Source organism: Fusarium oxysporum, chromosome 8, assembly GCF_000149955.1.
Source record: "Fusarium oxysporum f. sp. lycopersici 4287 chromosome 8, whole genome shotgun sequence".
Taxonomy (NCBI): domain Eukaryota; kingdom Fungi; phylum Ascomycota; class Sordariomycetes; order Hypocreales; family Nectriaceae; genus Fusarium; species Fusarium oxysporum.
In genome coordinates, this window is record NC_030993.1 from 3,928,535 (window position 1) to 3,941,258 (window position 12,724).

Here is a 12,724-nt window from a genome sequence, read left to right on the forward strand (position 1 = left end):
TTTAGACTCGGATGCTATATAATGGCCTTGCTCTGAACGGAGGAGGCGTTAGAAACGCAGTGTGAGTGATTAAGAGTGAATGCAGTGTGGCTGCAGAAAGTTTGTTAATACGAGGGGGTGCCAGGCAATTGCCAGCGATCGCGGCCAGAGTTAAAACATCTAAAATATCCACTGGCTGGATTTTTATAGGTTATTAGATGAATATAAGTAGTATTAAATATAAAATTATATTTTAATAGTATTTCAACTTATTCGTACTTATATGTTAATACTAAAGTATATATTAATAATTATATTACTTTAAACTATATTTTAATAAAGGCTCTTATATATTTATATATTTTTATTTTTAAAGATCTTTAAAGCTTTTTATAAATAGCTTTTAAACCTTAATAATAGGCCTAATTAAGTAATTAAAAATAGTTAATATATTTTAATTTAGGAATAAGAAGTATTATAGCCCCTACAGCTATATTATATAGCTTTTATAATTTCTACTCATTATACCAGAATTACTTATCCTAGTAATAATCTTCTTCTATGTAATTCCTTAGATTATAATATTCTAATATTAAATTACTATAGATTACTACTAATCCCTAAAGATTTAACTCTTAGATTACTTTTATTCTTTACTAAGCTATTTAGCTATCTTTAGTATATAAATTATATTTATTAGTATTTTTATAAGACTTAGCCTATTAGCTGTTAATAGAACTTTATTTTATTACTAAGCCTAATATATATAACTTTATTATTAAGAGATATAATATTTAATATTTAGTTAATATAATATCTTAAATAACTCATAAATATATACCTAAGATAAATTAAATTCCTTATTTAAAACCTAAACTAATATAAATATCTATATAATAATATTAAGATTAATATTAAAAAGAAGGTTAATTATTTAATTAAATAATTATATAATATATATTTTTAACTAAATTTACTTAAAAGAAAGATAATTCTTTTATTACCTTTAGAGAGGTAAATTATTAGATATAAAAAAGATAAATCAAATTATAATATAATAGTATTATACTAAACTCCTATATATATAAAAAGGCAAATTAGCTAATTGACTATTATAATATGTAGTTAAGGCATGAGTATAAAAATAACAGCTATGTACCCTGAAATCTACTTATAATAATACCTCTCTTAGACAGATTGCCAATTTTATCTAGTTTCTCTGATATGCGCATGCTCCAATGTCACGTAGCGTGATACGCATAAAGGGCAGGCATAATGCCGCCTCAGGTACCATAGAGTAAGGCAACTCGAGTGAAATATATGCCTGCACGGTAAGCAACGGATAATATCACTATCCGCTATCGCTTCCAAGCATATAGCGCTATTAAGAATCGTCAACTAAGGATAAAACTGCCTATTAGTTTATATATTCCCTACCAGATGATAACTTCATAGGGACACGTAGAATGCTCCTCTGGGCCTGTAGTTTCCATTCCTGTCGTCACTTGCTTATATGCCTGCGGTGGAGCAGTCGAGTCCAACCGCTGCAAGTCGCTAATCTCGGAACTTATACTCCTTGCTGGCAGATCGCTCTCGGAATCCCCTTGGATCGGGATCTGGTTGTCAGGGTTCAAATCCATACCACGAAATCCACATATGGATCCATAATGTGGATCCATATCCATTCCATTCCATTCCACGTGGGCTTCAGCATTTCCATATCCACGCCACGAAGCCCCTTCCACATGTTCCACATGTGGAAATCGTGGAATATTTTAGGTGGGGTTCGAAAATACCTTGATTTCCTTGTGAAATCCCGCATATCCTAAGTACTTTCTATCACCCACAACAACACAACATCGATTTGCCACCCCATTTTCCTCCGTACACAATGAGTCCATTCTGGGGGCTTCACTGTTACTCGCGTTACTACCCCAAATCGAAATGGCCACTCCCCATCCTACCAAGTCAACCACATCCGTTCCAGAACGAACAGAAGAGGACAATCAACGGCTCTTTCAGCTCTACAAAAGCTGGATCTTGACGGAGAGAGACGGCAAGGCGCGTCTATAGGTATATCGGTTCGGCTACGAATATCCAGCATAACAAGAAACAGGAACGTCGGTGGGTGTGTTGCCTTTGCGTCAAGCAACGGCGGATTTTAATGGACCAATGACAAAAACATTGACGTCACCGAGGGCGGGCGGGACCCATTAATTACCATTGTTGGACGAAGTAGGTTTCCATTCCACGAATTCCACAATATGGATCCATTTCCATAATGGATCCATTTCCACCCATTCCACATCGAAATTATTAGTCAGCATCCATATCCACGCCATATTCACAAATGTGTCGTGGAGTGTCGTGGATTTGAACCCTGCTGGTTGTTCCTAGAACTAAGTCTTTGCCATACTTAGCTTGTGAAATAGAGGTTTCTAGACTTGGTGGGAAATGGCATACTCGTATGTAATAAGAAGGGCATAAAAGATGAAAAGAAATACAAAAAAGATAATAATAGGCAGAGATTGAATCCATTCCTCTGACTTGATGCATCCAGGGCTTGTCATAGGGATATGGGATACATTCGCTATCGCCATGATGGTTCACGACTTTTCAAGGCTTTCTATGCTGACCTTGGGGAGAGCCTGTCGCGTCGGAAGCCTTTATTTAAAGCCATACGCAGCTTGAAAGATATGCTGCCATCAGGCGCACTTGGTGTAAACCCTTTGAGTCAGATCATACGGAAGATTCTGGCCAGTGAACATATAATAGTGACATGATCACACCACTTCAAGCTCCAGAGTGCGAGGGAAGCATTAGTATCGGAAAGGAAGCTCCGGCTTTGAGCGCCTATTAGAGGTTAAAAATCAAGTCGTGTTAAGTTCTTGGTTATCCTGTCCCTAAATCAATTCATTAACCAAAGAAAAACGTAAAGCTCTATTAACAGTTATATAACTCTCTAAAGGAATACACAGTAACCCAGATGTAATCGAATAGACAGAATATACTCGTTTTGTGTCGAAAATGGTCTGATCGGCTCCCTGTATGTAACATGGCCTTTTGCGCAAGCAGAAGAGGTTAATCACAGAGTAAAGGTTAGCTTCCATTCAATCCCAAAATTCTGTTACTAAGCGCTATAATCAAAGTGAATTCAAGGGTTAGCACTACCGCATAGGTGTCTGTTTTGGGGTTTCTTGCCGAGGTAGCCGGGCGAGGTAAAGGTAGTCATTTTCACGCTGCTGGTCATCCACTTAGTATGTGAAATAATGTAATCAAGAAAGGAAGCCATTGGTACAAGCCATTCGGGGATGATGTTAGTGAGGTCATATATGTGTAACGTCCAAATTCATCATGGCATCATATGTCAGTCCATTGGACGCCTCCGCACGCTATGCCAACTATAAATCTCCCCGCAGCAGCTTCAGATGACCTTGAAATGAATGCATTCATAGCCATTGCAACCGGCCCAAAATAATTCAACATGCTGGTTCGGACCATTATCTGGCGTGCTGGGCGCGGGGCGCTCTATCAGGTGTATCGAAGAACGTATGTCTCGGCCGCACTGACTCCGGAGCAGATCAAAGTCGTCCAATCGACCATCCCCGCACTGGAAAAACACGGCGTCGAGATTACAACGCTCTTCTATCGCCAATTGCTCAATAAACACCCTGAGCTCAAGAACATCTTCAACACTGCCCATCAAGATACAGGCGAGCAGCCAGCCGCCCTCGCGCACGCCGTGTGGGCATATGCCGCCAATATTGAGAACCCTGATGCCATGAAGGCAGCCATTTCCCGCATTGGACATAAACATGCGAGCTTGGGAGTTACTCCAGACCAATATACCGTCGTCGGCCAAGGGTTACTCTCGGCGATCAAGCAAATCCTCGGGGACGGAGTTAATTCAAAGGTCTTGGATGCTTGGGAAGCTGCATACCGCCAACTCGCCGAGTATTTCATTAATTTTGAGGAAGGACTGTATCAAGAGGCCATGGCGACACCCGGCGGCTGGAAAGGATGGCGCAAGTTCTTCATCTCTGACAAAGTGAGAGAGAGCGAGGAAATTATCTCATTCCATCTCACGCCAGCCGACAAGGGAGCTTTGCCATCCTACAAGCCTGGCCAGTTTGTCAGCATCCGATGCTTTATGCCTGAGCTTGGGGCATACCAGCCCCGGCAATATAGTCTATCTGACGTGCCAAATGGAAAGTATTTTCAAATTTCTGTTAAAAGAGAATTCGCATCGGATATAAAACCGGCCGGCCGAGTATCCAATGTTCTTCACGATTCGCTGCCGGAGGGGTCGGAGGTGGATATCAGCATGCCATTTGGTGATTTCGTCTTGGACATTAACAATACAGCGCCCGTGGTGTTTATTAGCGGAGGAGTCGGACTGACACCTATGATGGCAATGCTGAAGAAGATAACAGAGGAAGGAAAACCGAGGAAAGTGGTGTTCATCCATGCTGCACGCAACTCACGTGTCCATGCTATGAAAGACACCCTCATCGAGATTGTGAGAGACCATCCGGAAGTCACCCGCCTTGTTTACTATGAGCGGGTTGAAGAAGACGATATACTGGGGCTTGATTACGATCACGAGGGGCGCGTGGACCTTGCAGAGGTTAAGCATAAGGTGATTCTGCCAGAAGCGAATTACTACATCTGCGGGCCACCGCCGTTTATGAATTCACAGAGCAAGGCACTTCGGGATTTGGGCGTTGATGAGAAACACATTCACATGGAGGTATTTGGGTCGCCAACTTCCTGATGCTGTATGGAAGTTTCCCCTTATCTGCAACAGCTTAACTTTTAACTTAACCCCGCAATTCCAACTATTCCCTGGCCAGGCTATCGCGACATTGCCAAGCCTGGTTCTCACACTCCTGAGTTCACGACTGGTTGCGCTCTGGCAGATTGTTGCGTCGGTTATAAGTACCCAAGCCCCAGCACTGTTTTCTTTGTCATACCATTAGTAGTATAAAGTCAGAATTAGTGTCTCTCATTGTCTTTCTGCTACGTGAACTTGAGCGATTATCGTCAAGGGACTGAGGTACTCTAATGTGTTCTCTATTGGTGACGATACTTCAAATGATCTGATCGGACTGATTGATCGATGTAAGACTGCTGGTCCTGTTAAAGGGGAATGTCACTTATTGTCACGGGTAGATCAATATCTGGGGTCTATGCCATTGCGGATCATGATAATCCTCATTTGGATCAGGCCATTAAGTTCCCAATCTACAAGCCTTCCAGTAATCTGCGCAAATGGTTTGACAAGATAAGCAACTCTGCTTACGTGATGCTGAAGAGGTGAAGTTGCAAGATGTCGTAATTTGCAATGAACGAGGAGTCTGATCACTGGACTCTGTGTAAACGCCGACAATTTGACAGTTTGATCTGATACTTCACATTAGCAGTGACTAAAAACAGAGATAGTGCGACAACAATTCTCAATAGAGGGGTTCATTGACTGTTGTGCAGACGCAAATGCAACTCTACCCCCTGGTCAGTGGCTTTTCAAAGGGTCTGGATCTTGGCTCTTCCGTACCTTCTTGGCTTTATAGCTCTTTCAGATGATGATCCAGTTATTCTGTCCGATCGATGCTCTTAATTTGTGAAAGAACTAGCAATCGAGATACGACAAACAAACTCTCTGCCAAGCTTAACAGCAAGTTCATAACAGGCAAAACCCTCGACCGAGGTAGAGGGTTACCATGACTGACTTATCCAGGTTCTCTACTGCACAGAATCTAGGCTATCTCTAGTCAACATCGACATCTGTTAAGCAAAGTAGATTATTAATGCATTATGCCTTGCATACATCAGTCTACTTTTTGTAAGCTCTAGTAACTGCGGTAGTTTAACAGAATGCCCAATTGTAAATGTTATCATATCCTTATCGCTCAATCAGTCGTCACAAACATTACCAGTCCAAGAAATAGACCATTCTTGAAATGGTCGAGAAGACTTTGCAGCAAAATGTTAGTAGCTTTTCCTAGGCGCTGATCGTCTTCGGGCAGCTACTTATTGACGTTTCAGATGTGGCTTCGTGTACAAAAACCAAAAATGGCCCAAGTTCTGTTCTCGAACGCTACAGTAACAGGTTGTTACATAAGGGTGTCGAATTCGGCATTGCTCAAGGAGGATTTTCAATTGTCATGCCAAACTAGCTTTCATTGCAGACTAAATCGTGACGCGGCTAACATATGTTTGTCAAAATTTCTAGGCTGTCTACAACATCTCTCTCTGATCTTCCTTTATACATACTTTTTCATCCAGGATATACCTTGTCCACTCACTTAACTATAACTGATTCCTTATAACTTCAGCATATACCATGCTAAACCTCGTGAAACGCATGTACATTGTCGGCAATGCGCGTTCGTTATAGTGCACCCCATGGCATTATAGCCACTCTGTTTCTCAGTGAGCCTATTGAAGCCTGAAAGTGTATTTCAATCAAATTGTATCCCTGACAAAGACGGATATGATAAACATGAGATGCATTCGATAGCCCACCAAAGTCAGAAAAATCCAAAGGGTGAGGTCTCATCACTTCTTCCAGCCCAAGGTCCAGATAACATGAGCAATGTCACGGGCGGTTTTCACCGTATCTATGATACGGCCAAGAATGCCGTCCGCCGATGGTATTTCTTCCTCCTCATACGGCATGAGCATGCCAGAAGGAGTTATTCGCATGCCCACCGGCTCTTCGCAAAGACTTTTCGAAGAGAGCCACGAGGGAAGGCCGCTGGTAGTATTTTCAGCGGGCCATGGTGGCCAGCTCTTGCACGGGCTCAGCCGTGCATCGTCGACACTGTCTTGGTCCCTTTCCTCGACAACAAATATTTGGGTCTGCTTAGCAGTTCGATGATTATCTTCTGACGAAGAGGGCATGAATGGGCTTCGAGAGTGCTTGCTAGCCGTCCCTCCTTGTTCTGGATAGTCTTCCCAATTCTTGATAGTAGTGGACGGGAGCATGGCAATTGTTTTTCCTTCAGCTAGCTTTGACTCTGGAGTGTCCCGTTCAAACAACGGCCACGTCCTTGTCTTCCTGCACTTCACCATCACGCCATCGTCTGGATCACTATCATCGCCATATCGGCCAGTGTCCGGATCGTTATCATCATTGTGGATCCCTTCAACTTCGACAGCAATGCATTGCTCGACTTGTTCGTTGAAATGAGTGCGCTTCCGCTCGCCATTGGGGGATATAGTTCCAGAAGACTCTGTGACTAGAGTGACACTGCTGCTTGCACTATTCAGTTGACCTCGAGGAAATGGTAGATAGAGATCCTCGGTTGATAAAAAGCTTATATGAGTGCAATCTCTGGTCTCCTGCATTTTACAAGCAGCTCTAGCTTGCTTGGATATCGAAGCTGTTGATAACGATCGTTGTAGTATTTCTTCGGACATGCTCCGCTTCTTTAGGATTGGCTTCCTATCGAGTTTCACATGTGAATCGGTTTTGGGCAATGGTACCTCGGACAGCTCGTTCTGGGTGGTATCAAAGGGATTCGGTACCGAGTGCAGAGGACCATAAAGCCAGGTTACATCGTGGTCCTTGAGCCTTAGAGAGATGTAAGTATTTAAATCAGACATCATGTCTAATCCCAGGAGTACAAACCAATTGAGCGTCTCGGGAGAAATTGTTGTTAGGTCATATTTGGCCTTAATCCACGTTCTCCAAACAGCATTTTCTAACCGTTCGCTGTCAGACAAATCTCCTCGGCGCATCACAACGTAACGCCACGAGGACCAAATATCCTCCTCCCGCCAATCATGGGATAAGTAGTCAACCTGGTGCGAGGGCCTGCTAGAGACAGCCATGTCATCTTTGGTACACTCGCTATCTTCAGGTGCACCAGGCCTTAGGATGCCGTTAGAGAGTTTTGAAGTTGCGTGATCCTCGGTAGAGATCGTGTAAGAGCTGCCACTTCGAAAATTTGAGAATGTTTCTCGGTTGTTATCAGTGTCAATTTCCTCATGGAAGTAGGACTTTTCTTGTGCGATAGAAGAAAACATGGCTTTGCATTCAGGTGACCTTGTACGGTCAAGATCGTCGTCGTAGTCTCGGGCACAGGAGGGATTGGTTGAAGGGGTAAAAATGAATAAGAGACCGGCTTATTTGACGTGGATGGCCCTGGGAAGTAGAGTCAACGGGCAGCTAGGGATGGGATTGTATAAATGCCAATATAAAAGACGAAGGAAAAGGCAGAAGACTGCAAAATGGCGTTCGGCTGAAGCAGGCGCGTCTCGGTGAGTCCTGTCTGAGCAACTGTCATTGCGGGAGGGGACAATAAGGCACTGATAAAAGTTGAAGAGTCGACTACAGATTAGACCATTTTGACGCTGCAAAAGCCAGAAATGAAAGTTAAGGGGGATTCCGTGGTTAGCGGCTTATGAAATTTGCGCCCGCTGATTTGGTGTTGGTGGCTACAGTGTGTTTGATCTTGACGTAGGAGTGATGGTTGATGCACCTTGATACGTGGAAGATAAGGGAAGGAGGGAGTGTAAGATGGAATAGGTAAATGAATGGGACATAGGTGAGAGATATAACTTATAAGAATGAAGTAATAAGAAGCGGAAAAGGCATAATGAAGATGTAGGAAGCACTACGCAATAAAAAATGGGACATATGGTGAGGGGTAATGAACAAGTCAATGCGTAAATCTCAAAGAGGAAAATAATATACGATTAAACGCGAAAGTAGAAGGGGCTGGTAAGGGAAAGTACAGGGCGTAAAATTAGACACTGTTTAAAGAGTGGTAAGGGAGAGGGGAGTATGAGTAAGGATGCGCCATGTATGAAACTGTGCAGGCGTGTATGCGGAATACTAATAGCGATCAAGACTGAGATCACTCCTTGGTATTTCCCGCTTTTTGGGAGGGGGCGGTGGGGAAATTTTCAAGCCAAAGTCATGACCGGCAAGTCTATATTAAAAATACGCAGGCTTATAGAAACTGGCAATAGACAAACATCGGGGAAATCCTAGGGCCGAAAGACAGCCGATTGATTATATACTCTTAATCAGAACTATGATTTTCGTGGATTTTGAATCCACTATACCGCCACTGGTTATCTGAGGAGTACAGCATGTGGGAAACACTGCACAAGCCGTGATGCCATACCAGTTTGGCCTTTCTCAACTCGCGGTTCCTGTCCCTTCGATCTCACATTTCCTTTCCCGCAATATCAGTTCTGTCCGCAATTCAAACTTTCAAGCCGTGGGTCCATCCCCCTCTGACCCGGAGGCATTGGCCCGGGGGTTAAGTTTAGTTCTGGGACAGTCAGAATGCAACCCCCGCACCCTTGAGGGTTATGATACCAGCACAGTGGAAGCCAAAGCGATAAGCGCGCGGATATCCCCGTTTCTTTACAGGAATAACACGGCGCAAGAAGAATGTTTCTTTCCCCTTCCTTTGTTTCTTCATTTTGCCCTCGCAGACCTTATTTATTAGTAAGTAAAGCAGGCATCTGTAGATAAGAGGAAGAAATGGTAGCAGAGGCTGTTAGATCGCATTGCTAATTGAGCTTTAAATTAAAGACTAAAGTATAAGCTGCAATATCAAAACTCATTGAAAACCTCAATGACAAAACATCTGGGCAACTCCTGCTTCGCCGCCACCTGGCCCTGTAAGATGTTTATTATGCCGCTAGGGCCTGTCTCCCCCAGCCATATGGTCCTTGAAACATACGCCGATTCTTACGTCACATTAAGTCGTGCCTCTGATTGTGCTTTTGCGTCTTGGGTGGCGTGCGCCATGCCCCTGATTACTATCTCTGTGTGCGCAAAACCTAGGTTATCTAAAAACGCTCCTGTGTGCCTATTAGAACATGATTACAGATGGGTTAAGAGAATTAAGAGATTTCAGTAAAACGAACTTTCAAAGCAATTGCTTTATTTTTTTTTTTTTTTTTTTTTTTTTTTTTTTATGGCGATTGCAGCCCCATTGCCGTTTCCAGATGTAAGAAACATGGTATTTCAGCAGGCAACTTCTTAACGCTCACTATCCACGGTAGATCGGCTTGGCAAGACATTGTAGGTCGAGACCCGGGGCTAAGCTAATGTGATAGAAGTAATTAAATCTGTCAGTGGTACGGGAGAGGCAAGCCAGAGCCGGGTTTAACTGCGTCACGACGCCATCATGTTTCAGCAACATGACGAACACGGCCGTGCGCAGGCCTTATCCGAGGTTACCAGATCTCCGCGGGAAATTCCTTGACTGTGTTTGAGAAGCCAACTGAAAACGGGTGAAGCGCTTAATGCTCGGCGTGATGGAGCTTGAAGTTTAACTCCAAAACTACAATATGCTTATTCACATGCCTGCGTTGAATTGTTGTCCAGCTTCTCATATACAACGCGGCTCTTCTTATAAAAGTCATGAAACTGCAACTCCGAGACTTAGTATTGCCCTTAGTCTGCTTTCAATATGCCGTTGGGAAACTGCACAAGATAAGCTTGCGAGTCGTATCAGTTAAAATGGATTCCAATTGTGCATTTGTGGCCCTGTATGTACCTAGACCAAGCCCAGGGTGCCCGGTGCATCACAAGCATGCAGTTCCAAAATGTGATGTTATGATGTGGGTTTTCGGCTGTTGAGAAATCTAGCCTTTGTTGCCGGTAGATACCTTTCTGGTACTGACTAATGGCGGTTCTTGAACAGGGCGGTAGCCCATGACAGCTAGGATTAGCTCATTTCGCCGACGTTTTGGCCCTCATCTGTGTCGGCCACAGGGACCGCCAAAGCTTTAACGAGACGCTTATGTATGAGATGGTTTTTTTTTTTTTTTTTTTTTTTTTTTTTTTTTTTTTTTTTTGCAGCGTGGAAATCTTTATCTGAAGGAGATGGTTAGGGATTTAAATGCGCATCACATTCGTTTATCTAGTTGCTGCTGAATATCAACCACGGCCTGTTTCCGGGGCCAACTTTGTCGATACCGTAGGTTCACTCTCAGGTTCTGTGGAGCCTTAGTGATACTCTCCAGCTTCTTGCCGGTCGCAGGAGATACCTCGGGCTACCTTGCGAAGGTATATTATTGTCGAAGATGCTTTTGTATCACGGGATCATTATCTGAAGCTGCGGATTGTATAGCAGTGAGGTTTATAGGTCACTATGTACTACTTAAGTATTAGATACTTTAGGCCTTACGCATGAGGGCGCATTGTCGTTTTCTTTGCCTTAGAACAGTCATATTATCGACTGACATAACACGGCCCAGGTAATGCTTACTGAGAGATTAGAACTTGCGTGCTGGAATAAGAGACTGTGGAGTTCCTTGCTGATGCTTGCTGCCATGGAGGAAAATCCCGACGATACCAGAGACGCAGACCCAAAGAACAATTAAACACGGATATTACACCAGGTTTCACAAATGGTCCTTGATATCATAACCACTCATGATCTAGTGTCTAAGACCCCAGGGTTGCACAGACGGGGTTACCAGAGCTCCCCAGGAGATCGACAGGGTACCCGGCTCCTTGGCTAGGTCCTGGTTATCTTGCAAAGCAAACAGCAACCAGAGTGCATCCTGCTATAACGACGTATGAAATATTTATGTTTTTAAATAAGTTTGACTTGTGATATCCTAGCTGAGAACCGGTACCCGGCCTTGAGCCAACTTTTGGTGATAAAGGTAATTGCGTCTAATGGTCTCATACAGATGTAGCAGGCCGTTTCGGACCACCTAAAGTCGACTTTGAGAGCCCATTAACTCAAACAGTATTAGGTGTCTTGGTTCATGGCAAATATCATGCGATTTTACCGTCACCTGCATGAATGACCTGCCATAAAGTGTATGAGTGTTAGGACCGAGGAAGAGTGGCGTCGGCATGCCAGTCGGGTTCATAGGCCGATCACCACGCAGTGTTAAGGCCCGGAACGCGGATGATGATACCGGTTGTTGAAACAACGCACTACAGAAGCGGGATGATGGCGGGGAAACCCTCATTCCTGAATTTGCGTAACCTCAGAGGGTTAAGATTAGGATTTTGGTCTCCTCAGCTAGCTGCATATGAACTTAGCAAAATGGCTTGAAAAAATCAGTCCATACAGGGCTCAAAGGATAAAACGTTAGCAGATATAGATCGATGATTGGATGGTCTCGTTGAATCAGCTTTCTTGATACTCATAAGTAAATCCTCTTTTTCTTTTTTTATTATCTAATTGGGAATTGCCTGCCGTGGCAAAAGATATCTAAACAGCGGCATTTTTGACGTTTATTGATACCCTTGAGCCCTGCAGCTTTTACCAGCCTGGTCCTCGGGCCATGACCCGTCCCCCCGGAATGCGCCGGCATACTGTCTAGACTGTGTCTCCCTGAATGTACGGATATGTAACCTAACCGGACATATACCCCTGTATCCGTCCTGACCCGGGACTTGCGTCATACTGCTTTTTTCCAACAGTCCAGGAACGCCACACATCATCCAATCCTAGCTCAGGGCCACTTAAGTCCCTGTTAACTGAATCCTCGCTTAAATCCGATCGAATCATAAACCCAGCCTTAACGCCTTTTCATCTTAATTTTTGCTCGTGATCTTGTCTTTCCGACAGGGGCTTGTTTGGCCATTTCTCAACTTGATGGGGCTTGACCACTGATTTTGCTGTTATCTGAAGATTGGAACAGAAAACCTCATATAATAATGATAGCAACTAATGTTGCCCTGTCCGTCCTGTGCCCAGGCGTCAAGACGGTGCGCCTCATGATTTGGCGTCCTCAAGTCATTGCGATGCTA

At 43.7% G+C, this 12,724-nt stretch overlaps 2 protein-coding genes across 2 annotated transcripts; one reads left to right on the top strand and one right to left on the bottom strand.

Annotated features, from left to right (window-relative positions):
* Window positions 1-3,442: 3,442 nt before the first annotated feature.
* FOXG_15840 (uncharacterized protein) lies at window positions 3,443-4,998 on the top strand. Its single transcript, XM_018395955.1, has one exon. It carries the CDS (start codon window positions 3,464-3,466, stop codon window positions 4,751-4,753), a length of 1,290 nt encoding a protein of 429 aa, XP_018256267.1. The 5' UTR covers window positions 3,443-3,463; the 3' UTR covers window positions 4,754-4,998.
* A 1,539-nt stretch (window positions 4,999-6,537) lies between these two features.
* Window positions 6,538-8,010, bottom strand: FOXG_15841 (uncharacterized protein; the record flags this gene model as incomplete). The annotated part of the gene is made up of 2 exons (XM_018395956.1): window positions 6,538-7,555; window positions 7,613-8,010. The coding sequence occupies 2 exons, from the start codon at window positions 8,008-8,010 to the stop codon at window positions 6,538-6,540; spliced, it is 1,416 nt and encodes a 471-aa protein (XP_018256268.1).
* Between the last annotated feature and the right edge of the window lie 4,714 nt (window positions 8,011-12,724).

Bases quoted from the DNA above. Each gene is read 5' to 3' on its own strand.
- FOXG_15840 (XM_018395955.1), top strand. From the start codon at position 3,464: ATGCTGGTTCGGACCATTATCTGGCGTGCTGGGCGCGGGGCGCTCTAT.